The 26,516-nt window shown below is 44.6% G+C and overlaps 1 protein-coding gene across 4 annotated transcripts in view; it reads right to left on the bottom strand.

Moving 5' to 3' along the window:
* TIGIT (T cell immunoreceptor with Ig and ITIM domains) overlaps positions 1-26,516 on the bottom strand; it is an 89,183-nt gene that overhangs the window by 10,594 nt on the left and 52,073 nt on the right. For 2 of the 4 annotated variants that reach the window (XR_011387885.1, XM_002716684.5), the window contains exons 1-3: positions 16,463-16,657; positions 14,467-14,796; positions 9,059-9,165 (exon numbers count right to left, since the gene is read on the bottom strand). Coding sequence is in view for 1 of the 4 variants with exons in the window: in XM_002716684.5 (XP_002716730.2) it covers positions 9,059-9,165; positions 14,467-14,796; positions 16,463-16,526 (501 nt within the window). In the remaining 3 variants the exon portion in view is untranslated. Of the gene's footprint in view, positions 1-9,058; positions 9,166-14,466; positions 14,797-16,462; positions 16,658-26,516 lie in introns of those variants that run through there. The other 2 variants (XR_011387886.1, XR_011387887.1) reach the window with 1 other exon arrangement.

Below are 26,516 nucleotides of genomic sequence, written 5' to 3'. Positions count from 1 at the left end.
AAAATGGAAGACAAAGTTGTTACTTATCAATAGTCACCATGAATGTAAATGGCCTCAACTCTCCAGTTAAAAGACACAGACTAGCTGAATGGTTAAAAAAACAAAACCCATCTATTTGCTGCATACAGGAAACACATCTCACCAACAAAGATGCACACAGACTGAAAGTGGAAGGATGGAAAAAGACATTCCCAATAGAAACCAAAAAAGAGCTGATACAGCCATCCTAATATCAGACAAAATAGACTTTAACACAAAAGCTGTTAAAGAAGAGATAAAGAAGGACACTATGTAATGATTAAAGGATCAATTCAATAGGAAGATGTGACTATTATAAACATATATGCACCTAAATACAGGGCACCTGGCTATTTAAAAGAAATGTTAAGGGATTTAAAGGGAGACTTAGACTCAAATACAATAGTAATGGTGGACTTCAATACTCTACTTTCAGCAATGGACATACCAATCAGACAGAAAATCAACAAGGAAAAGCAGATTTAATCAACACTACAGACCAAATGGACCTAACAGATATTTACAGAACTTTTCATCCTACAGTTGCAGAATACATATTCTTCTCAGCAGTGCATGGAACTTTCTCTAGGTTTGACCACATACTAGGCCATAAGGCAAGTCTCGGCAAATTCAAAAAAATCAATATCATACCATGCATCTTCACAGACCACAATGAAATGAAGCTTGAAATCAGCAACTCAAGAATCTCTAGAACATATGTAAATACATGGAGACTGAACAACATGCTTCTGAATGAACAGTGGGTCACAGAAGAACTCAAAAGAGAAATCAAAAAAATTCTGGAAACAAATGAAGATAACAACACAACTTATCAAAATTTTTGAGATACAGCAAAAGCAGCGTTAAGAGGAAAGTTTATAGCTTTTGATGCTTACATCAAAAAATTGGAAAGTCACCAAATAAATGAGCTACAAGTACATCTCAAAGATCTAGAAAAAACAATAGCAAACCAAACCCAAAACTAGCAGGAAAAAAGAAATAATTAAAATTAGAGAAGAAATCAACAAAATTTAATAAAAAATACAACATATCAGCAAAATGAAGAGATGGTTTTTGGAAAAAAAAAATAAACAAAATTGACACACCATTGGTCCAACTAACCAAAAAAAAAGGATAGAGAAAACCCAAATCAAAAAAGTTAGGAATGAAAAAGGAAATGTAAAAACAGACACCACAGAAATAAAAAGAATCATCAGATATTATTACAAAGAGCTGTATGTCAACAAACTGGGAAACCTAGAAAAATGGATAGATTCCTGGACACTTGCAACCTACCTAAGTTGAACCATGAAGACTCAGAAAACCTAAAAAGACCCATAACCAAGATGGAAATTGAATCAATAATAAAAGCCCTTCCAAAAAAGAAAAGCCCAGGACTGGATGGCTTTGCAGCTGAATTGTATCAGACATTTAAAGAAGAACTAACTCCAATTCTTCTCAACTTATTCAAAACAATTGAAATTGGGAGGGAATTCTCCCAAATTCTTTCTATGAAGCCAGTATCACCTTAATTCCTAAACGTGAAGAAGATGCAGCACAGAGAGAGAGAGAAAACTACAGACCAATTCCCCTGATGAACATAGATGCAAAAATCCTCAAAAAAATTCAGGCCAATCGAATCCAACAACACATCAGAAATATCATTCATCTGGACCAAGTGGGGTTTATCCCTGGTATGCAGGGATGATTCAACATTTACAAATCAATCAATATGATACATCACATTAATAAACTGCTGAACAAAAATCATATGATTATCTCACTAGATGCATAGAAAACATCTGATAAAATACAACACTGCTTTGATGAAAACTCTAAGCAAATTGGGTATAGAAGGAACATTCCTCAACACGATCAAAGCATTTTATGACAAACCCACAGCCAGCATCATATTGAATGGGGAAAAGTTTAAATGAACCTAAATGCCCATCTTTCAAAGACTGAACAAAAAAATTATGGGATATGTATACTATGGAATACTACACAGTGGTAAAAAAAAATGAAATCAAGTCATTTGTGACAAAATGGATGAATCTGGAAAGCATCATACTTAGTGAAATAAGCCAATCCCAAAGGGACAAATATCATATGTTCTCCCTGATCTGTGAGAACTAATAGAGCACCTAAAACAAAATCTGTAGAAGTGAAATTGACACTTCAAGAAGAGATGACTTGAGCTGCCTTTGTCTTGACTGTCGAGGAACAGTTTCACTTTCTTTGTTTTTCATCTGTTTTTTTTCTTCATACTATTTGTTGAACTCTTTATTTAACATAGAGTTAATCATATGTGTATAAAGTTTATTGAAAATAGATCTCAGTAAATAATAAGAGTGGGAATAAGAGAGGGAGGAGGAAGTTTGTAACTGTAAAGCTGTATAGTTCTGCATACATTCCTACAAGCTTGCTTCTAAGGGTATGGTTTAAAAACTTGTCATGGGACTCCAAATTCCATTAAAATTGCTGGTAAAAATGCCATCTTAATTGTTAAAGTGATCATATTAAGTGTTAAAGTGAACATATAGATAAGATTAAGTGCTAAAGAGATCATATAAATAGGATCAAGGGTCCGGCAATAATAATAGATGGAATTAAAAAGGAGAGAATGTCCAACATGGGAAGCAGTCCACACAGCAGACTCATAGAATGAAAATTGCTTTAAGTAACACTCTGACCTCAGAATCAGCCCTTATATCTTCCTGGTCTGGCTGAAAAGCCCATGAGAGTATTTCAGGCATGGAAATCCAAGACACTGTGGCAAAAAAATGTTCTACATAAAGGATCTCTGTGAGAAAGACCTCAGTGGAAATAAGTGGCCATCAAAGAAGGATGTACTTTTTTCTAAAGGGAGGAGAGAATTTCCACTTGCTTATGTCCTTGTCCAAATACTGACGGAGTTTGTAGACTCAAAAGGCTTCCATAGCCTAAGCAGCTCATTTCAAGAGCCTCAGATAGTCACTGACATACATAAGAGTGTTAATTGCTAAGTTAACAACAAGAGTCACTGTGTACTAATTCCCCATGCAGAACCTCTGTCCTCAATGAGCTGTACTGAGAGTTAACTGTAAAACCAGTTCTCAAACAGTTTTGTGTGTGTGTGTGTGTGTATGCAAATTGTTGAAATCTTTACTTAGAATTTGTCTTTTGTATACAAAGTTAATTGAAAATGAACTTTAATGGAGAATGGGACTGGCAAGGGCAGAGGGAGGAGGGGGAGGGGAGGGAGTGTGGGTGGGAGGGCTGATATGGTAGAAGAATAACTATATTCCTAAAGTTCTACTTATGAAATTTGTATTCCTTAAAAAATAAATTTAAAAAAGGAAATGGAACAACAGGATTTAATAGCTACTAGATTCTCTCTTTTCACTTTTTCCTCATTCTCTACCCCCAAGATAATCAAAGTTAGTCTAGGTGGTGGCATGAAAATTAACCCATTTTGTGTATTTAACAGGAAAATTTGCTGCACTGCTTCTAAGTTCTCTAATTCTTCCATTCCAGAGCTTAAGAACACTGTGACAGCAGAGGACATCTGTTCACCAACCACTGTAGCAGTTCTCATCCCAGACTGACCGAGCATCCATCTCTTCATGTTTCCACATCTCTTGCCCTCACTTCCCCCAGAGGTTTATTTCTTACTCATGTATATTGTGATATTCAAGACACAACTAAAAACACAATGGACCTTTGCCTTCTTCATTAGCATCAACCATGTCTACTGCTGGGTCTTCAGTATCCTGTTCAACCAAGCCTGTTGGAAGACAGGTATAAGGCCTTATGCAACTTTCACAATGAAATCGTCAATTGTGGGAGCTTTTCCTACCATTTGGAGAATGTCTTTAGTTCACTCTGCAAAAAATCAGCAAGTTCCAAGAGGTGCCTTGAGAAATGTTGGACCCATGACTAAGGAGATCTGGGTAATTCATAGCTCACAGGGAGAATGCTACTTAGATTCTGCTACCAAAATAGCTTTCAGCAGCCTCGCTCCAATCTCTTTTCATCCAAGTAAAATTAGGGTAAGTGTTCTTGGGTTCTCTTTATCTGTAGATCAGGTTGGAGAAAGAACATATGTCAAAAAGAACATTTTGTTTGTTATACCGAACCCCTGTATTGATAGCAGCTTAAAGAAAGCAAAATGGATTTATCTAAACAGAAAAATGAAATAATTTAAGAATATTAGTGTAAAAGAATTAAAATATTAGGCTAAAAGTCCTGTACACTCACTGGTGATTGATATGAGTATGTAGAAAAAGTGTAATTCCTAAGCACTGTTTATAATAGCTGGAAATATATACATATATACATATATATATGTATCATCAGAAATATCATTGTATGTATATATATATGTGTGTGTGTATATATGTATCATCAGAAATATCATTGTATGTATATATATGTGTATATATATATTGTATGTATATATATGTGTGTATATATATATATGTTAAGAAAAGGGTATAGAGTTAAGACTGTTTAAAAAGCAAAACACATTGAGGTCTAAGGAGGATAACAATATAATCTCACTCTCTTACTAAGCAATTCTAGTTTGTTCAGTTCATCCCAACCCTGAGACCTGAAGAGGGAATCAGCTCTCTATGGTCTTCAAAGGAGCAACAAGAGCAAAAAAGTCATATAGAAGTTAGAATAAAGAGAAAATTGAAAGGTGATCCTTCTTTGGGAGAGAGAGAAAGAGAAAGAGAGGGTAAGAATTCGCGGTCAGCAAGCCAGTTGGAAACAATGCCTCCCCTCGCTGAGACTGGCAGTGACCCAGCCAGATGGAGGCTAAATGTCTGGTCAGGCATTAGCTACACAGGGGCTGAAAATCAAGAGTGGGTCTTAACCTAATAGAGCCCAACATAAAGAATAGGTCATCCAGCTATATTTTCTCTGCTGGTGAAAGCCAAGCTTTGAATGCAAATATGAAATACAACAATCAAAGGAGTCCTGCTTCTGGTGGAACTATATTTGACTTGGTTGCTTTGAACTAACTCTTCCATAGAGAACTGTTAGAAAAACTGAACAAAATATTACAAATATCTGTTTGAACAAATAAAAGATCTTCCAAATCAGTAAGAAATTTGTGGTCATGAGCAACATTCAGGAGAAGGAAACCCAGTGACATGAGGTCAACATTTGGGGACACTCTCTCCCGGAGGCAGTTGCTTGAAAGTTATGACTAAGAGGCACATAAACTACACAGAGCCTCTAGCTGGAAGGATAAAATTTGGAATTCAGAAACCAGCAAGAAAGGATTTGGCAAATGCCAACAGACTTTTAATTGGGATCACGGTTGACCATGCCCTAGGAGTACCAGAAACTGAAGTCCAGCTTTGAATCCTCTCCTCACTGATACAATTTAGAGACTTGGGATTGTTAATGCCTCCAGACTAGCCACGTGCCAAAGATGGTTGTAAATCCTCTCTGGAAAAAAATGATATTTATCTGTAACTTCAAGTTCGTGTCACAGTTTTTCATGTAGAATTGAGAGTACTCAATGAAAAGTACCAGACAGTCAAGAAGATATAAACAAAAGACAAGGAAAGTAGACAATAAGAAAAGACTCTCAAGGCTCCAATTATTAGAAATATCAGTCAGACTTCAAAATAGTTGATTACTATTTTCAAATAATTAACAGAGAAGATTTGGCAGACAATAGACTACTTAAAGATTAGATACATCAAAGAAGATAATTAGTAAACTAGAAAGTATGTCAGAGGAAAACATCTACTTTAAACCATGATGAAACAAGTGAATGGAAAATATGAATAGGAGGATACAAAACATTTACAGAAGAGTGAAAGTGCCTAAAATACAGGTAATTAGAGTTCAGAAACACAGGAATGCAAGGATAGAGAAGTTACATATGAAGAGATAATGACCAGGATTGACCCTAAACTGATAAAATGCATAAAGTCACAGATTCAAAGTACTCCAAACCCCAAACAGAATAAATGCAAAGTCAACTCTACCATTACAAAAAACAAAAGATAAGAAAATTTTTAAAGAAATGGAAAATGGAAAATTTCATTTCTTTAAAGGAGCAAAAATAAGACCAGATTTCTCACTTGAAATACAGTAAGCTAGACAATGGAATTAGGTTTTCATGTTATAAAAGAAACTACCAATATAGAGTGTTATACCTAGCAAATCAAATATTCCATTCGTAATATCAGAGAAATAAAGATATTTGTAGACAAACAAGAACCAAGATAATTCACCACAGCAGCCCTGCACTAAAGGCAACACTACAGGATATTCTCCAGGAGGAGGGAACATGATCCCTGTTATAAAATAAGACACTCAGGAAAGAGTGAAGAGAATGAGAACAGATAAATATAAGTGAAAAAGGCTCATAAAACAATAATAACAATTTGGGGGCATAAAACAGAGAATTGAAATAGTAATAGCAGTAAGTTGGAGAGAAAGGTAAAAAGAGTTTAAATGCTCTAAGTTGCTTGCATAATCCAGGAAATGATAAAAATACTACTTTATGTAGTATTAATGTATATAGTCAAGAGCATATTCTATAATCCCTAAAATTACCACTAAAACAGTAACAAAGGAATGAATAACTAACAAATCTTTTAGTAATAAAAAGTTCCTTAATCAAAAGATGGCAAGACAGAATAAGGAAAAACACAAATATGAAGAATATGATGATAGCTATAAACCCATACAGAAATTCTCCTCAACTGACAATGGGTTTATCAAGCTATAACCGCATAATAAATTTAAAATACTGTAAGTGTAAAGTGCATTTCCTATACCTAACCCACTGAATAGCACAGCTTAGCAACACAGTCCACCGGAGATCACAGGGCTACCTGGGAGCCTACAGCTCATAGCCCCTGCCCAGCACTGCAACAGAAGATCCCACTGCAAATGGCTAGACCAAGAAAAGACCAAAACTCAAAATTCTAAATGGTTTCTACTGAATGCCTATAACTTTCACACCACTGCAAAGTTGAACATTGTAAATCAAGCAAGTTGAGGACTGTCTGTATAAGAGTAATAATTGCACCAACTACATAGTCAAAAGAATAATTTTAGGGCTGCAGACATGAGTTGTTAATCAAGTAGAATCAGAGCTGTAGGTCAGGATTTGGGTAGGAGGATCTAGAGTAGAGGTAGAAAACAGTGTTGGGAATCACAGGCTTTTGTTGCCCAAAATGTTTTTCTGGAAAGCAGGGGGCCAGCATTGTGGTGGAGCAAGCTAAGCTGCTGCCCGCAATGCTGACATCTCATATGGGTGCCGGTTTGAGTCCCAGCTGCTCCACTTCCGATCTAGCTCCCTGCTAATGCACCAGGGAAAGCAGGGGGAAATGACCCAAGTGCTTGCGCCCCTGCCAGCAATGTGGGAGACCCAGTTAGATAGTGCCTTATTTCAGGCTGTTGCAGCCATTTGTGGAGTGAAAAGCAAAAGGAAGATTTCTCTGTCTCTCCCTCTCTCTATAACTCTGCCTCTCAAACAAATAAATCAGTCTTTAAAAAAAAAAACAAACAAACAAACAAACAAAAAAAACACAAGGCCAGTGCCGCAGCTCACTAGGATAATCCTCCACCTGTGGCGCCGGCACTCTGGATTCTAGTCCTGGTTGGGGTGCCGGTTCTGTCCCAGTTGCTCCTCTTCCAGTCCAGCTCTCTGCTATGGCCTGGGAAGGCAGTGGAGGATGGCCCAGGTGCTTGGGCCCTGCACCCGCATGGGAGACCAGGGGGAAGCTCCTGGCTCCTGGCTTCGGATAGGCATAACTCTGGCTGTAGTGGCCATTTGGAGGGTGAACCAAAGGAAGGAAGACCTTTCTCTCTGTCTCTCTCTCTCACTGTCTGTCTGTCAATAGATAGATAGATAGATAGATAGATAGATAGATAGATCACACAAAACAAAAAAGGTGACCAGGGCTGGCTCAGGGCCCAAAAGACAAGACAAGGAGTAGAAATTCCATAACTTATCCTAACTAATAGCTACCAATCTATGACACAAAAAGGACAATGATATACTTCTTCATTACTTACAAAGCTTTCACATGAAATATACCACCTGTCTAGCAGAACTCTGTGATGCAGAGTGAGCAGAATTATAGTGTCCATTTCATATATAAATAAATGGAGACCTGGGAAAATTCAGCCCTTCTCTGAAACCATACACTCAGTGTCAATATCAGAAACTAAATCTTCCTACACCTCAACCACTATTCTTCAGGCCACATGACCTCTTAAGCTAAAAAGTAACTGGATTTACAAGCTGCCTATCTTGTCACTTACTTTTCACCCATAAATTTTTGGAGTGTTTATTTCTCATCCTGCAGAAGTCCTGAGTAACCCAGCATGACCAAAGAGTATATGCCCAAGATGCATCCAACTCACAATAGATACACTGAACCTGTCAGAGCAGTGACTTAGGGGACAGGCAGGAGCTAGGAAACTATAAGTGACAGCAAGATGGAAAGGATACAGGTCCAAACTTCCAGGAGCTCCCAGCCTGGGAGAGGAATGAGGAAGAGCATTAAAAAACTGCATTAAAAGGCAGAACAAGTATCGTGATACAGGCACAAAGAACCATGAAGGAGACCACAGCTGGTTCTCTCTCTGAACAGAAAGAACTGACTCAATAGTCTAATCCTCCACTTGCGGCACCGGCACACCGGATTCTGTCCCAGTTGCCCCTCTTCCAGGCCAGCTCTCTGCTGTGGCCAGGGAGTGCAGTGGAGGATGGCCCAAGTACTTGGGCCCTGCACCCCATGGGAGACCAGGAGAAGCACCTGGCTCCTGCCTTCGAATCAGCACGGTGTGCCGGCCGCAGCGCGCCGGCCGCAGCGGCCATTGGAGGGTGAACCAATGGCAAAAGAAAGACCTTTCTCTCTGTCTCTCTCTCTCACTGTCCACTCTGCCTGTCAAAGGAAGGAAGGAAGGAAGGAAGGAAGGAAGGAAGGAAGGAAGGAAGAAAGAAAGAACTGAAAGGACCAAGGGGTGTGGGGGGTTATTAGGGTTGCCCATGACTGAAATGTACAGCCAGAGCCATTACCTTTCTAGACAATGCGGCCACCCCGAGGACCACCATGCAGGTGACCACCAGCACTGTGGCCATGGCTCCAAACAATGGAATCTGGAACCCGATGCTGTGCTCAGCCTCTAGAGGGAGGAAAAAGTAGAGATGAGTGGCGGAGTCCAGGAGCAAAGCCGCGTTCCCCACAGAAGCCTTTTTTCATGACACAGAGGTGGGGAATGGCCAGGCCCTTACTCTAATGACAGGACAAGAGACTTGTGGCCCCTCTGGACAACAGAGCATCCTCCTGGCCCACCATGACATCAATGACTGGCCTCCAGAGTAAGGGTTTAAGTCGTGTAACTGACACCAACGTGGATCATTTTTAGCCCTCCTTACCTCTACTAGACAAAACCATTTTCAGTAATTGCAAAGTGAAACAAATGGTACCATACAGAAAAAAAACAGAAAGTGAGCATTTTCTTTTATTAAATTTTATATATATAAAATCATACCAGTAAAAGCATTTGAACTAAAAACTAAAATAAAATTAATATTAAATTACAAAAAAGAAAAGCATAGAAATTTGCAACTTGAGCCCATTAACACTTATTCCCATCTAGGCTGTGAAGCCCCAGAGGAAGTAAGTTTTGGGGCCTTATCCTTGGCTATTTTCCCGGCAGCTGACAGATAGTAGGTGCTCAGTAAATATCTGTGGCTTGAATGAATGCATGAACAAATGCATTTCTGCTGAACCATGAAATGGAACTGGAAGGAGGAAGGGGTGGAAGGGGAATTTTGAAAAGATGTGTGATATCTGATGCAAGGAGACTGTGAGGAAAAACAAGACAATTGTCCCCGTGACTCAGTGCAATAGGGGGAAGGGTTTGCAGGCTGCTTCATCCCTAGAAGCTTGGCCAAGACCCAGGTATCCAGAAAAGTCTTAAAAAGAGAAGATAGAAGAGGTCTTGGCCTTCCTCCCAGTGATTAAGCACTTAGATTGTTAGAAATGTGCTAAGGAATACAATTACTCAGGACAAGGGCAGTGCCTGCATTCCTCACAATGTGTTCCACCTGCTCTGAGGACTGTGTCACATCCTGGGCCGTGCTCAGTCCCATTGGCCACAGCCGTAAAGTTCACTCAAGGAGAAAGAGAGCAGGTAGGAGGCCAGTGGTCGTAAGGAATACTGCAGGAGGTCAGAGGTGCTGCAAAGGGATATTCACAGAACCAGAAAAGGATATACAGGGCCGGTGCTGTGGTGTAGCGACTAAAGCTGCTGCTTGCATGCCAGCTGCTGCTTGCATGCCAGCATCCCATATGGGCACCAGTTCAAGTCCCGGCTGCTCCACTTCTGATCCAGCTCTCTGCTATGGCCTGGGAAAGCAGTAGAAGATGGCTGAAGTGCTAGGACCCTTGCACCCATGTGGAAGAACCACAAGAAGCTCCTGGCTCCTGGCTTCTGATCGGCCCAGCTCCGGCCATTATAGCCATTTGGGGAGTGAACCAGCAGATGGAAAACCTTTCTCTCTGTCTTTCCTTCTCTCTGTCTGCAACTCTGCCTCTCAAACAAATAACTGAATCTTTAAAAAAAAAGTAAGTTACAGATATAATGAGGACTCTAGCAGTATTAATATATTAACAATATCAACTTTAGTAGGAATTATTGCTGAATGAAAGCATGAATTCCCTAGTCTCAGCCACAGAACAAAGACTTCAAGGTCTTTGAAACAGAAGCAGCCCTGGGCAAACATGGCAATATCACTATACATAGGGTCGGGAAGGGCGGACTCTGCATCGCGGGTACCTGAGATCTGTGCCTACTAGCCAGGTCTGCTTTAACGTTAAGCTCAATTTTGGCATTAATGTTAGAGATAATAGCTTAAATATGGGCCCAGACTAAAGTTTGACCTTAGGGTCATGTTAGAGTTTGTACAGAATTTGGCTCCCTCATGCAGACATTTGAACCCTCCTACAGTCTCATGTTAATGGTTGATGGATTCATCAACCAGTTACAGCGTCTGAAGGGGGAGCCCTTGGGAAGTGATTGCATTGGGTTGCTAGGTTGGAGCCCCATAACCAGTCATGACAGCATCATAAGGAGAGACCACACAGAGGGTAGATGAAGAGTGTGCCCTGGACCCTGGATCACCGTGTGATTGTCTTTCCATTGTCCTCTGGCTCCAGTGGATGCCTGAACCAATGGGGCCACCCGACCTTGGATTGTGAACCTCCAAACTGTATGTTAGCTGTAGTAAGGAAAAGCTGACTAATACAGGGCAGAGAGAAGTCGGGCTTACAATGAATGCAAGTAAACAAAGAGGCATTAGCATCCCAGGTAAGCAACTGAACACAGAGTTGAGAAACAGGAGGGGAGCTGCAAGTGACCAGTGCTGTTCTCCACTGTTGTGCAAAGCCAAAAGGGCGGGAACACACAGAGGCTTTGAGCAGGGGCTGAACAGTGTCCCGTAGAACATTTCTCAAGCCCCTACCCATTGGTCTGTGAGACCCAGGAAGGAAATCCGTGCTTCGCTTCTGTGCTTTCACACTTGGAGACTGCTGTCCACTGCGGCCTTGGCAAGAGCAGTATGCTTGTCTGCAGCAGCAGTCCCTGACAGTCCTTGCCATGACCTTGAGAAAAGAGACAGAATTCTCATCCTGTCTCCAGTTCCTAGGAATTCCAGCCTAGTCGTGGATGCTCAGGCCTGAGGCACTAGGCTAAAGAGTCCCAAATGGCTAAGCCCATCATTTACTTTTGCTGCAATTCAGCTTCCCTATGCTGTTTACTCTTCCAGGCCTCCTCTGACCACGAAGCAATAAATACTCCAAGAACTAGTGCTGATTAAGTTAGGGCTATTAGGTATCTAAGGATTTACTTGTATCAACTCTTGAGATTATTCACCATATCTAATACATGAGAAACAGTGAAATAATTGACCAAGATTACCCAGGGTCAGTGATCCCAGAGCCTGGACTCCTAACTGCTTGTTGCATTTGGCCTGTGTGAGCCTTGCCAAGAAGGAACATCTGAAAAGCAATGTTAACTTTTATCTGCTCAGTTGATACAAATTTTGCAAACTCATAAAATTTAATCTCCAACACAACTGCGCTTGGCAGTAGATAGAGGTTCTGAGGGTGCAGCTTGGTGGATCCAGAACACCAGTTAGAACTGCCTCCACCAATCTGAGCACCCACAAGTCCTCAACCCCTGTCTCCCTCAAGCATTCAATTGGGATTCATAGTAACAGATATTGCTTCTATAGTGGGGACCCTGTCCCAGGCACTATTCTAAGGACATTTTCTTGAGCTGGTGATGCAATCCTACATTAGCACTTCCTAAGGTCTCACATCTTGTTCTTTTCTTTTTTTTTTTTTTTTTTTTTTTTTTTTTGACAGGCAGAGTGGACAGAGAGAGAGACAGAGAGAGAAAGGTCTTCCTTTTGCCGTTGGTTCACCCTCCAATGGCCGCCGCTGCAGCCGGCGCACCGCGCTGATCCTGGCAGGAGCCAGGAGCCAGGTGCTTTTCCTGGTCTCCCATGGGGTGCAGGGCCCAAGCACCTGGGCCATCCTCCACTGCACTCCCTGGCCATAGCAGAGAGCTGGCCTGGAAGAGGGGCAACCGGGACAGAATCCGGCGCCCCGACCGGGACTAGAACCCGGTGTGCCGGCGCCGCAAGGTGGAGGATTAGCCTATTGAGCCACGGCGCCGGCTTTTTTTTTTTTTTTTTTTGACAGGCAGAGTGGACAGTGAGAGAGAGAGACAGAGAGAAAGGTCTTCCTTTTGCCGTTGGTTCACCCTCCAATGGCCGCCGCTGCAGCCGGCGCACCGCGCTGATCCTGGCAGGAGCCAGGAGCCAGGTGCTTTTCCTGGTCTCCCATGGGGTGCAGGGCCCAAGCACCTGGGCCATCCTCCACTGCACTCCCTGGCCATAGCAGAGAGCTGGCCTGGAAGAGGGGCGACCGGGACAGAATCCGGCGCCCCAACCGGGACTAGAACCCGGTGTGCCGGCGCCGCAAGGTGGAGGATTAGCCTATTGAGCCACGGCGCCGGCCCCTAAGGTCTCACATCTATCCTCACTGCCCAGGTGAGAAATTGATGCACAGAGAAGGTAAGTAATCTTGTCCAAGGTCAATAGCAAAGTCAACATTTGAACCCAGGCTGGATAATGTCAGAATCTGAGCTCTTCTCAACCCTGATCTCTTAGATATGATGATAATCGTTGCCCAAGTCCCAGAGAAATGATCTAAGTGTCCAAGTTGCTAATGAATATCAGGGCATTTTGGAAATTCTGAGATATCACAAAAAATGTAAACTATCATACATTTACACTTTGCTCATATCAAGCATTATTTTTAACCAGCTCCACTCTTTATACATTTAAGAGAGAATTCTGAGCCAGCGCCGCAGCTCACTAAGCTAATCCTCCACCTGCAACGCCGGCACCCCGGGTTCTAGTCCCAGTCAGAGCACTGGATTCTGTCCCAGTTGTTCCTCTTCCAGTCCAGCTCTCTGCTGTGACCCGGGAGTGCAGTGGAGGATGGCCCAAGTGCTTGGGCCCTGCACCCGCATGGGAGACCAGGAGAGGCACCTGACTCCTGGCCTCAGATTAGCGCGGTATGCTAGCCACAGCGGCCATTTGGGGGGTGAACCAACGGAAAAGGAAGACCTTTCTCTCTGTCTCTCTCTCTCTCTCACTGTCCACTCTGCCTGTCAAAAAAAGAGAAAAAAAAAAGAGAGAGAGAGAATTCTGTATGATCGGCGCTAAGCAAATAAATGAGAACACCTTGCGTCTGACCTCATCAGCTAGTCTTCCTAGTAAAGGACTCAGCACTGTGCTGTAGCAGGTAAAGCCATTGCCTGCAACGCTGGCATCCCATATGGACACCGGTTTCAGTTCCAGCTGCTTCACTTCTGATCCAGCTCCCTGCTAAGGCATCTGGGAAAGCAGCAGAAGATGGCCCCAAGTCCTTGGGCTCCTGAATCCACATAGGAGACCCAGATGAAACTCCTGGCTCCTTGCTTTGGCCTGGCACAGCCCTGCCCCTTGCCATTTGGGGGAGTGAAGCAGTGGATAGAAGATATCTCCCCCTCCCCCTGCCCTCCCCTTCTCCCCCACCTCTGTGTTTCTGTAATTCAGCCTCCCAAATAAGTAAATCTTTAAAAGAAAAACCACTCGGATAAGTCAGATGTGCTTCTCCCGCAGGAACAGGGGGTGTTGGTCGTGCCTGCACAGCAGAATCACCTGGAATGTTTTCGGAGCCTTTAATCTCAGCTCTGCCCGGGAGAGCCTCATCCCATCCGTCTGTAGTCCCAGCTACAGAGCTATAGAAAGCTCCCCAGGTGATCCCCAAGTTCAGGATTGAGAAACCCTGCTCCCCAGAGGGTTTCAGGCTGGCATTTTCTACGCCGGAGGAAGAAGGCATTCCCACCCTGCTCCTGAGAAAATACCTGAGCTTCCTCGGACTTCCAGAAAGATTCTGCCTTTGTAAATCCCATCGGGGTAGGTATGGTAGGTGCAGAAGTACTCCCCTGTGTCATTCACAGTCAGCGCCAGCAGGGTAAGGCTCAGGCTGGGGCCTGGCACCACCCGCTCCTTGAAGGCTGGCGAGATGTGCCAGCCAAGGTCAACATGACGAACGGCCAGCAGTCGGTCCTGCTGCTCCCAGTTGACCTGGGTCACTTCCGTCGTGGTGGAGGAAAGGTGACACTGTAAGATGGCGGAGCCGCCTTCCTCTGCAGAAATGTTGCCTGTTGTCACTATCATGCTTGCCATAGTGCCTGGGGAAGAGGAAGAAGTACCATGAGGCCCAGGTCAGCAATTAACCTTGAATCTCCAGGGGGAACTCCAAGGTGCCCAAGGCCAGAACTGGCTTCCAGAATGAAAGTTTCTCCAGTCTCTCCTGTTGACTTGCCCATGGCAACAGCCATTCCTCTCTATGCCTGTCACTCAAGGCTCCCAGCCCCACCTCGTGTCCCCTTTCCACGCCTCCTGTCCTCCACGTCCATGGACTTTAGCCCAGCCCATCTCCTTCCCTCCCTGCTTCAGCCTCCCTCTGCCCCCACCTGAAGGCTTCTCAAAGCTGCACTTCCTGGCCCCCTCCTTGAGGAAGCCCATGTTCCCCTCTTGCTTTCTCACTGCCACCACTATTAGTAAGCCCCTCATTAAATCCTGGCTTATTACCACACGACTGAGAGCGCAGCCTGCTCATCGCATTTCTGCCCAATAGCTTCAGAACTGGCTCCTTGGTGATTTTCATCCGCTTGTCCCCCCCCCCCCCCCCCAAAATATATGCCCTTGTCAGCTGACACCACCTCTCCTGGTTTTTTTTTTTTTTTTTTTTTTGCTTTTTTTTTTTTTTTGGTTTGTTTCTTGTGTATCTTCCAGCAGTCCAGTTCTGCACTAGTTGCACTGTCCTTCGAAAAAAAATCTGGCTGTTTGGCTGACTGCCCTTTGGGGTGCCCAGAAATCCTTCAGGAAAGCTGAGGGATCCAAGGGAAAGGAAGGTGACAAGGAACACTCTCTTTCTTCCAGGCAAAGCTGCCTCTTCAGCACTCACCACTCCCTTGCACTCTGAGCACCTGTCTACTCTCATCTGGGTGAGAAAGCAACATCAAAGCTACTTTAGGGGGTGGGCGCTATGACATACCAGGTAAAGCCACAAGCCACAAACTACAATGCCGGCATCCCATATGGGTGCCAGTTCGAATCCTGGCTACTCCACTTCCAGTCCAGCTCCCTGCTAATGTGTGGGAAGACAGTAGAAAATGGCTCAGATCCTTGGGCTCCTGCACCTACATGGGAGATCTGGTAGAGGCTACTGCCTCCAGGCTTTGGCATGGCCCGGCCCTGGCTGTTAGAGCCATTTGGAAAATGAACCAGCAGATAGAAGATCTCTCTTCCCCCCACCCCCCACCTTCATTCTCTTTCTGTAGCTCTGCCTTTCAAATAAATAAATAAATTTTTAAAAAAAGTACTTTAGGCCATGGTACTTAAACATCTGTGTCCCTTCCCTCAGAAAGACGTATCGAAGGCTGTTAACACAGAAGAAATAAATCTGGCAAAGATTTGGTCCATGGTGGTAGAAGCCATAGAACCCGGAATAAGGCATTTTTGACCCCTAAGAGCAGAAGACAGACTGGACCAAGTGGGAGCTTCTAATAAGCAGCTGGTGATCCAGCCTTCTCCCTCCTCCTCCTCCTCTTGCTTGCTTACGCCAGCCAGGCAGGCACCCACACCCTGAGATCTCCAAAGGCTGCCCCCAGCAGAACTCACCGCTGAGTGCCCTCCCCACACTCGAGTGCCCGGCACTCTGACCGCTGCAGCTCAGCCCCTCACACAGGTACAGGACGCACGACAGCCTTGCCCATGTCCGCGCCCCAGAGGCCCTGCCAGGCTCACCCTTGTCCGCTCTTCCTCTCGGCCCTGCCAGGTTCCAGGCCTTACCTGAGGCGAGGAGAGGAGCCTGCCTCAGCCCCTGGGCCCAGATCAGGAGGAAGCACCAGTGCATGCTTCTGCCCAGGGGGCCTACAGGAAGCAGATGTGGCCTCTTTCTGTGACCGAAGCGGCTGCCAGCAGGTGGGAAGGTGAAACTGAGCTCTGAAGAAAGAGGGTCTTGGAAAAACTGACTTCAGCAAAAACTACGTGAAAAACAGTTAAAGCTCTCAACAAGTACACAGACGGCATTGGGTGAGCCACATGAAAGACCACGAAGGAAACACATAGAAAAATAAACAAAAAAATGTGGTCAAAGGTACACTAATCTTTGTATGACTATTAGTCAATCTGTTGTTTTTAAGTTCTGTCCTAATCTACGTTTTCAAAAACCAACCTTTATGTCAAGAACTCAAGAGCATCTGTGCAATGGCCACGATTCTGAAGAACCCCTTACTGAGGAGGAACTGCTCACTGTGTTCCCCTGACTTCGTCCCGCTGAGAACGTGTGAAGGCGGGGGAATTGTGCGAGTGTGGGCACTGTACAGGCCAGAGACAGCACTTGCAATCTCATGAGCATTCACTGTGGGCATGGTACATGGGTGGAACAAAGGCCTTGAACAGCCACTTTCCCTTGAATGAGTGACAGCGAGATCTTCCTTGGTCTTGTTTGTCTCGGCGGAGACCTTGGTGAATTCTGGCCTATTACCTCTGACCCTGTAGAATAAAGACCAGAGAGTGAGTTTCCTTGTGCACAGTGATCCCATGGGCAATGCAGAGAAGGGTGAGCCCCAGGGGCCTGACTTTGGAAAGGGACTGGTTGACACTTGTCTGGAGCTCTCAGCCATCGCCAGCTCCTGCTGTGGAACAAACCCTCCCTCCTCCTTCTTTTCCTTTTTCTCTCTCTGCCTTCACTTGTTTGAAAGTCCATGGGTGCCTACAAAGCACCAGACTCACCAGGATGAAGTCAAGGGGACCCAGGAGACTCTGAAGATTTGAGACTGAACAATCCCAACCCCTGCCCTCAATGCATTTGCAAAGCTCAGGGGAGAGAGGGTGGAGGTCTCCAAGGCTCTCACCACAGCCACCTTGGGCATGCCCCATTGTGCAAACCCTGAAAACCTACATCTCCACCAGCAGAAATACCCAAAGCCTTTTGCCCTGCCCCCTGCATTCTAGTCAAACACCCTGAGCTTTTCACACCCTGCAGGTTCCTGTCTTCTATCCCCTTTGCAAGGCTCTCTATCTCACACCAGTTTCCTCCTGTCTCTGGGCTCTGCCATTCCTACCTTTCTATCATGGCCCCATACCCCAACTCCAGACCCCAACTCCCATACCCCAACTCCAGACCCTTAGACAATATGAGAGTGTTTCAAAAACATTGTGGAAAATGGGATTAAAAGTGTTTTTCTTGGTGCAAAACAAAAAATCTTAAATCTATGCACACAAGGGATCTTTGGAAGGCTCATGGAAAGTGAGTATTGTGAAAAAACTGCATGGATTTCCAAATTGTTTGCCCCAAAATATACATGTCATTCCACTTCATTTTTCCATCAACTTTTGGAAGTACCCTCATATCTGCCTTGCCAATGTCTCTCTGCCCACCCAAATTCAGCTTTTCAAGGTTCACTCCAAGAAGAGACGTCACCACCTTTCAACTGACCCTATGTCTTCAGCTGAAGGGGCAGTGATACCTAGCGTGTGTCCAAGGGAGGGTGCTGAGGTTGAACCAGAGGGGTGTTGCCCAGACTGGCTGCCAAGGCAGAGGGGATGTGGTGACAGCTAGTGGAACAGGGCACAGAAAAGCAGATACTGATGCATGGGCATAAATGTTAACAGCTTGTGTTTCTACACTTGGGTGGGCAGACTTCAAACATGTGGGACCTAGCTTATATGATGTAAAATCCAAAGAAGCAGAGTAAGCTTGAAAAGAAAGCAAGTTAAAGAGTTTTTTCTGGGGGCCAGTGCTATGGCCCAGAAGGTTAAGCCTCTGCCTGCAGGGCCAGTATCCCATATGGGTGCTGGTTTGAGTCCCAGCTGGTCTACTTCCAATCCAGCTCCTTGCTAATGCACCTAAGAAAGCAGTGGAAGATGACCCAAGTGCTTGGGCCCCTGCACCCACGTGGAGACCCAGAAGAAGCTCCTGGCTTCCACTCAACCCAGCCCCTGCCATTGTGGCCACTTAGGAAATGAACCAGCAAATTGAAAATATCTTTCTCTTCTCTCTTGCTCTCTCTTTCAAATAAATAAATAAATCTTAAGAAAAGAAAAGAAAATGTCTCTGTTGAAAAAAAAAAAAAAAACGGGTTTTTCTGTTTGCTTCTCAGCAACTTGTCCACAGAGGAAGATGGCTGAGACCATTTCGATCAATGGACCCTGATTATCAGACTGTGGAATAATTCAGGAATTCAAAGTTCTCCTTGTTTGGTAACCCTGGGGAAATTACTCAGCCATCCTAAGCCTCAGTTTCCTCATCTGCATATAGGGTTAATAGCACCTTCCTCACAGGGCTGTTGTGAGCATTCGATGAACTCACATTTGATAAAGTGCTTCATACAGTGCCTGGATCATAGGATGCATCGTAGTATGTATAACAACATAAATTAAGGAAGTTGAAAAAAGCCAGTTAAACCACCGCTGCAACTCGAGCAGCATCCCACATCAGAGTGCCAGTTTGCATCCCAGCTGCTCCGCTTCGGATCCAGCTCCCTGCTAGTGTGCCTGGAAAAGCAGCGGAAGATGGCCCGAGTACTTGGGCCCCTCCACAAGGATGGAGTTCCTGGCTCCTGGCTTCGCCCGGGCCCAGTCCTGGTCGTTGGGCCATTTGGAGAGTGAATTAGCAGATGAAAGATCTCTCTCTCCCCCCTTCTGTCTCTCTTTTCTTTCTCTCTGTCTTTCAAATAAATAAATCTTGGGGAAAACTCAGAAGAGAATATCCCTATTTATGTAATATATTTTGCAAGGGGTTAAAATACTAGTCTGTGGCCTCCAAGGCCAAGCTTCTCTATTTAAAAAAAAAAAAAAAAAAAAGATGTATTTAATTGAAAGGCAGAGAGAGAGGGATCTTCCATCAGCCAATTAACTCCCCGAATGGCAGCAATCAAACAGGAGCCTGAGTCTTCATCCAGTCTCCCACACGTAGGCCAAGTCCAAGCCCTTGGGCCATTTTCTGCTGGGACTCCAGTTTAACCTGCTGCACCATAACAGGCCCCAAGGCCAGGGTTCCCCCTAGCTCTTTCTTCTGTCCCACACAGCTGGTGTAAGGATAGGAGGATACAACTCCTCTGCAGGCAAGTAGCCACCGTGCAGGAAAGTCAGGGACAGAAGGCTCCCCCAGAGGACCTTCAACAGGTCCCTCCACATGAGAATCTCACTGGTGGGAAGCTCCTGGTACCACAGCCCACTGGGTAATGGAGCAGCCAGAGCTGGGCCGCCCTGGGTGCCGGGGGGGGGGGGGGGGGGGGGGCAGGCCTAGACTAAGAACTCCCAGGGCCACACTGAGTGTTTAGGGACAGTCAGCAGCCGTAGCTGGCTGTCACTCAGGGACTGACTCACATTTTAAAGGTCTCCAATGAGCCTTCACACTTGTTCTCGGCCCTGCCTCTTGGGGTTTCAGGTCGGAAAGGTCTGGTCAGCCCTGGTGCTGCTGGGTGGGCGTGGGTGTCGAGGGAAGGAAGCAACAGCAGGGAAGAGGTGCTGGCCGAGCTCAGAAAGCACTCGCTGGGCCCCCGGTGCCCCTTCACAGCCCAGGCAGCCCCTAGACCCCGCTGCCTGCTGCAGGTGCAGCTTGGGGCGTGGCAGCTCTGCGAAGGGCTGAGACAAAGGCCACAACTTGTACATAGGAAACAGCCTGGACCTCTCCTGGGGACACAGACCGATCTCCCCGCAGTGTCTGTGGGCTTCGGCCTCTCCAAATTCCTCTGGTTGGCTCAGAAGTGGAGAGCAGACTCCAGGGCGCTCACCACCACCGTGTTCTTGCTGGCGTGCCACATCCGCAGCTGCTGGGAGCGGTGCGGCTCATCCCCACTCTCCCAACTCCCTGCAGAGTCGACCGGCGCCCCCTGGCGGCAGGCCACGTTATGGCAGAAGGGGGCAAGTGGACACGGTGGGCACCAGGAAGAGCCTCACTCCCACGTGCCTCACAGCCCCAGCAAAGCCACCTCCCAGCAGAGAGCGATCTGAGCAGTGCCGTGGTGCAGAGAGAGCTGCCTCAGGAAACCAGACTCAACCTAGAGGGAACGTCTGCACCCTGAGGCTTATGAATGTGTCTGCTTGTTGGCTGCCACCGGCTCACAGCAAGCTTGGTGAGGGAATTGTCTTGTCCGTGCTCCCTCTGGTGAGGTGGCTCTCTGAGCACTCCGTCAACCCCTAAAAGCTGCCAAGGAGTGCAGGAGACTGGGGACTATGGGAGATTTCCCCTGCCTTCACAGCTGAGAAAACAGGAAGAGTAACCCCTCGCCTGCGGGATGGGGGGGGGGGGGATTTGGGGAAGAAACAGCTGATGGTCCCTCCTCAGTTTTGGCCCTCCTGCAGCCTCTTTTCCTGGGTCTTCCAGCCAAGGCAACACTCCCCTCCTCTCCTCCTCTCCTCCTCCCTCCTCGACAACACTACCTGATATGTCATGGGAAAACTGCGCAATGCCTCTTCTTAAAGCAAGCAAGGCAAGGCAGACTTTATTCAGGACATCACGGTAGGTGTAGGCACCAAGGCAGGGGGACCCGGGGAGCGGCTGCAGGAGCTCCACTCCTAGTGCAGCCTGGGCAAGTGGGAGTTTACAGCTAAGGAGCAGAGTGGGGGTCCTGGACGGAAAGTGACCGAGAGGAAACATCAGCAGTGATGGGGATTCTGGCTACACCGACCTAACAAGAGTCTTGCTTCAGACAGGCCAGGGTGGGGCAGGCATCCCCTGGGAAATGTGGGAGGGTGAGGAACCTGGGGAGATGCGGAGGAGTTGAGGGAGTCTCGCACAACTGACTTGGCAGGGTGTTTGCTAAAACTGGACTCTATAAAAAAGGGCACAGAAAGTTCAGGAGCCCAACTAAAGTGTGGCCAAGCAAAGACTCTTTGTCACTATTAATCCTTTACCGTTTCAATCCACCACCTAGCTTATGCAGCTCGGGAAAGGTATCGTGGAGCCCTTTTATACCACCTGCAGCCCTCTGCCATGCAGGGCAACTAATATTGGGCTAGAAGTACAAGTGAACACATCTTTCAAAGAACCTTCAGTCAAGAGCCCTCTCTCCCCATAGTGAAGAATGCCAGGCCTGGGTGATCTCACAAGGGGATGACAACAAACCTTTAAAGAGCAGATAATATCACTGTTACTTAAATATGCAGATAAAGAACATACAGGAAGACTTCTAGCTCATTTTATGAAGCAAATGGAAAACCGATAAAAGTGACTAAGATTGCACATAATGAAAGAAAACTGTCCCCTAATCATGCTTTCAAATGTTGAGGAACAAATTCTAAATAAGATATTGTTACAGAGACTCCAATACTGTATAGAATAAAATACACAACAACCAGTTAGGGTTTATTCTAGAATCGCAAGAAGGCTTCAATAATGGGAAACCCATTAATATTAAGTATTAGGCCTGTATTTGAGAAGCTAATGGTTGTTACCTTTGATTCTGTAAAGAAATCTCACAAAATCAATCCCCACTACTCATTTCAAAAACTCGGAACAATAAAAAATCAATAGATTGTTTCTTCACATAATTATGCACACACACACAATTAGCACCATAGCTAACATCTATTTTGCTGACAAGGATAGTCACTATTACCACAACTAGTTGGTAAGTTCCTGGAAGTGTTAGCCAGTTCATCGAAGTAAGAGGAGCATTTAGAGGTAAAAGAATTAGAAATAAGGAAGTAAAACTGCCTGTAGTTATAAATTATTATATATGTAGAAATCCCCAAAGAATCAATGGGAAAAATACCATAAGCAACAAAAGAATTGCATGATTGGTAGGCTGTACAATTAGTGCAAGTTTTAAAATGGGTTCCTATACATAACCATTAACCAGTTAACAAGTCTTTTGGAGAGAATCCCCACTTACAATGCCAGCAAAACAGACAAAATGTTTAGGAATAAATAACACAAAAAATGTATAAGAGCCATATGAACAAAATTTAACGAGTCAGCTCCTCAAATATATTCACAAGTGAATTCCTTTAAAACTTGGGAATGGAGACAGTCTTTAACTGCGACTCAAAATCTAGAATCAATAATTACAATTTGCTGATGAATTGGATAACATAATTTTTAAAATTAACTTACTTATTTGAAAGGCACTGTGACAGAGAGAGAGAGGGAAAGACAGAGAAACAATTTCCACCTGCTGGTTTGTACTCCAAATGGCTACAACATCTAGGGCTTGACCAGGCCAAAGCCAGGAGGCTGGCACTCCATCCGGGTCTCGCACATGAATGACGGGAGCTCAAGCACTTAGGTCATGTTCCACTGCCTTCCCAGGTGCATTAGCAGGAAAGTAGATCAGAAGCAGAGCTGCCAGGATTCAAACCGGCACTCTAATATGAGATGCCAGCATCACAGGTGGCAGCTTAACCTGCTGTGCTACAATGAGGGCTCCACAAAGTTTTCTTTACAAAAGGCTTTTGTATTAAAATAATATTGTAGGGGCCAGTGTTGTGGCATAGCAGGTAAAGCTGCTGCCTGCAACACCAGCATCACATTTGGGTGCCAGTTCGTGTCCTGACTGCTCCACCTCCCTTCCAACTGTCTGCTAATGGCCTAGGAAAACCAGCAGGAGGTAGCCAAAGTGCTTGGACCCCTGCCATCCACGTGGGAGACCCAAAAGACACTTCTAGTTTCTGGCTTTGGTCTGGCCCAGCCCCAGCCATTGCATCCATCTGGGGAGTGAACCAGCAGATTGGAAAATATCTCTCTCTCTCTCTCTCTCTCTTTCTCTCTCATTTTCTCTGTAACTCTGCCTTTCAAATAAATAAATAAATAAATCTTTTAAAAATAATATTATAAGGCCCCCCCCCAAAAAAAAAACAAATAACAAACTAGGAGAGAATATTTAAAACATTTCACAGCCAAGTGATTCATTTCTTTCCCATAAAGAGTTCCTGGAAATTGAGAATAAAATGATGAACACCCCTGAACTTAATAAAATACCTAACAGTGCATAAAAAAAAGAAACAAATGTTCTCAAAACTTACGGTAAGTTCCTCAGTCTCAATCATAAAGACAAACATTCAGATTATGATATCATTTTTCCCCCAACATCAGCAAAAATCACAATTTTGGTACTATTCTATGGGTGAGTTTTGGGAGACACAGGTACTATGTGGCATATCCTTTATTTGGTTTTGCTTTTTTTTTTTATTTTAACTTGGGAATATTTGCATATCCATAATAAGATATCTTAGGGATGTGACCCAAATGTAAATATGAAATCCATTTATGTTTCATATACACTTATATACACATAGCCTAAATGTGATTTTATACAGCATTTCAAATGCACCTGTGTTTTGACTGACCTATCACATGAGGTCAGTGTGGAAGTTTCCACTTGTGGCATCAAGTCAATACTCAAAGTTTCAGATTTGGGATTTTTTTTTTTGGATTTTAGATTTTCAGATTATGGGTTCTCAGCTTGCACTGTTATGTATTGTTAGCAACATGAAATGATATAGCTCTTTTGGAGGGGAATCTATCACTATCTATGAAGAGTACTGTTGTGTTTATCTTTTTGACACAGGAATCTCACTTCTAGAACTGTAAGGACATAACTGCACAAATACAAAATGACACATACAGAGTTACTCATTGAGGCATTATATGTTCTACCACTAGCACTACCACCACCACCAAAGGCAAGCAGGAAACCACTCAAATGTCCATCAGCAGAGAAATGGCTGCATAAATGTGGTATCGCCAATGTGATAGAGAAGTAGGCAGCCATACAAAGAAAGAGGATGCTCTTGGTGTATTCATCTGGCATGTTGTTCCACAAAATAATGAGGTGCCAAAAACTGTGTAGAGGATGCTACCTTTGTAGCAAAGGACAAAGGGAAGCAAGATTGTGAGTACAAATCTGTCTGTGTTTTTAGTAAAAAAATAAATAAATAGAACACTGTAAGTGTTAATTAGATATTTTTAAATTGGCTAACTTTAGATAAAGGGTAAGGGAATAGGGAGAAGGGGGATATGAATGGAAGAGATTTTCTACAGGAGGTTTCAGTGGGAAAGGTCATGATGTCTGTAGTTCTTAAAGCTTTAGAAAATATATTTTTTTTAAGATTTGTTTTATTTTTTTGAAAGAGTTACAGAGAGAAGTAGAGACAGAGACAGAGAGAGAGAGGTCTTCCATCCTCTGGTTCCCTCCCCAAATGACTGCAAACAGCTGGAGCTGGGTTGATCTGAAGCCAGGAGCCTGGAGCTTCTTCCAGGTATACCACGTGGGTGCAGGGGCCCAAGGACTTGGGCCATCCTCCGCTGCTTTCCCAGGCCATTGCAGAGAGCTGGATTGGAAGTAGAGCAGCCAGGACTTGAACCAGTGCTCATATGGGATGCTGGCACTGCAGGCCAGGGCTTTAACCCACTGTACCACAGCACTAACCCTAGAAAATAAATTTTAAAAAAGGTGGAAACATATTAACAGTTAAATGTGGGTGATGGTAATATGGGTATTATTATCTTCCTACTTCTCTGTAAATTTGAAATTCAGCACAGTAAGTCAAAACAAATAGAAACTCTCAAGTGCACTGGAAAAAGAGAGGGCACCAAGGAGGGTATGCACAGCAGGTTGGGCACCAAAGGGACCAAGAGCCCAGGAGAACGTTCCCTTACAGGGGGAGTCCTGCCTGTTTGAGGTTGAATGAGGGCCCTTGTCTTTAATACGATGATTAGAACGAAATTGCATGTTGCATCAGAGGAATTGCCAAAGGTAAGGTTGTGAGAAAAGAACAATTAAAAATGAATTTGGTTTAGCTGTAAAGCACTACTAATTTCAGTTGCTTAGATGAACTACTAAACATTTAAGGATAAATACTGTTCAGCATAGCAATAATTACGCATACAACTGAAAAATACAGTTGGAAATATATAATTAATTTAAAATGTCATAATAACTAAAGCAGCTTTTAGGTATTTAGCCAATTTCCCTGCATTGGATAGGCAGTTACTAGTCTGAGCTAAGACTGCTTGATTCTCTGTCATAACAAATTTAACAACCCTACACATTTCTTCATGTCAATCAATCAACAAACATTGAGAACTTCGTTTGCAAAACTGCTATGCTAGGCATTACAGATGAGATAAAGAAGAAAAAGTTTACTCCAGGGGTCTGCAATCCATTTAGAAAGTTTTATACCCAAACAGAAATGATGTCAAATATAGACGAGATGGGATCTGAGCTGTGACTGAGAGCACATAGAATTCTAGAAGGGGCGGTCAGGGGTCAAAATACAGGTATGGCCTCCAGAGCCTGACTTGGGTCTTGGGAAGGCCTTGTCCCCATGCCTTCCTCCAGCTCAAAGCGCCTCCAGTGTCACCATGACCATGTGTCATAAGGACCCAGGGCAACAAGGAATCTCTATGCAGCATGGCCTCCATTTCCTTTTGTGTGAACCAGCACAAAAAGTCCAAGCTTCCAGGTCAATACTCAGCCCCTAGATGATTCTTCCTTTATGGCTCTAATCTGACCCCATTTCCCACCCTTTTGCTTCCCTGCTCCAGGATCTCTCCACTCTGCCTCCTGGGTCCCAAAGGTTGAAACTGGCAAAATCTCTTTTATCCTCAAACCTTTAAGTCACAGGTTTCAAAGTGTAGGCCTGGACCAGCAGCATCACATCACTCAAGACCTCATTGGATGGGGCCGGCACTGTGGCACAGCGTGTTAAAGCCACGGCCTGCAGTGCAGGCATCCCATATGGATGCCGGTTCATATCCCGGCTGCTCCACTTCCAATCTAGCTCTCTACTATAGCTTGGGAAAGCAGTAGAAGATGGCCCAAGTCCTTGGGACCCTGCACCCACATTGGAGACCTGAAGGAAGCTCCTGGCTCCTCACTTCAGCTCAGCTCAG

Source organism: Oryctolagus cuniculus, chromosome 4 (genome assembly GCF_964237555.1).
Source record: "Oryctolagus cuniculus chromosome 4, mOryCun1.1, whole genome shotgun sequence".
Lineage (NCBI taxonomy): Eukaryota > Metazoa > Chordata > Mammalia > Lagomorpha > Leporidae > Oryctolagus > Oryctolagus cuniculus.
The sequence above is the reverse complement of the archived record's forward strand: the minus strand, read 5'-3'. Positions and strand labels throughout refer to the sequence as shown.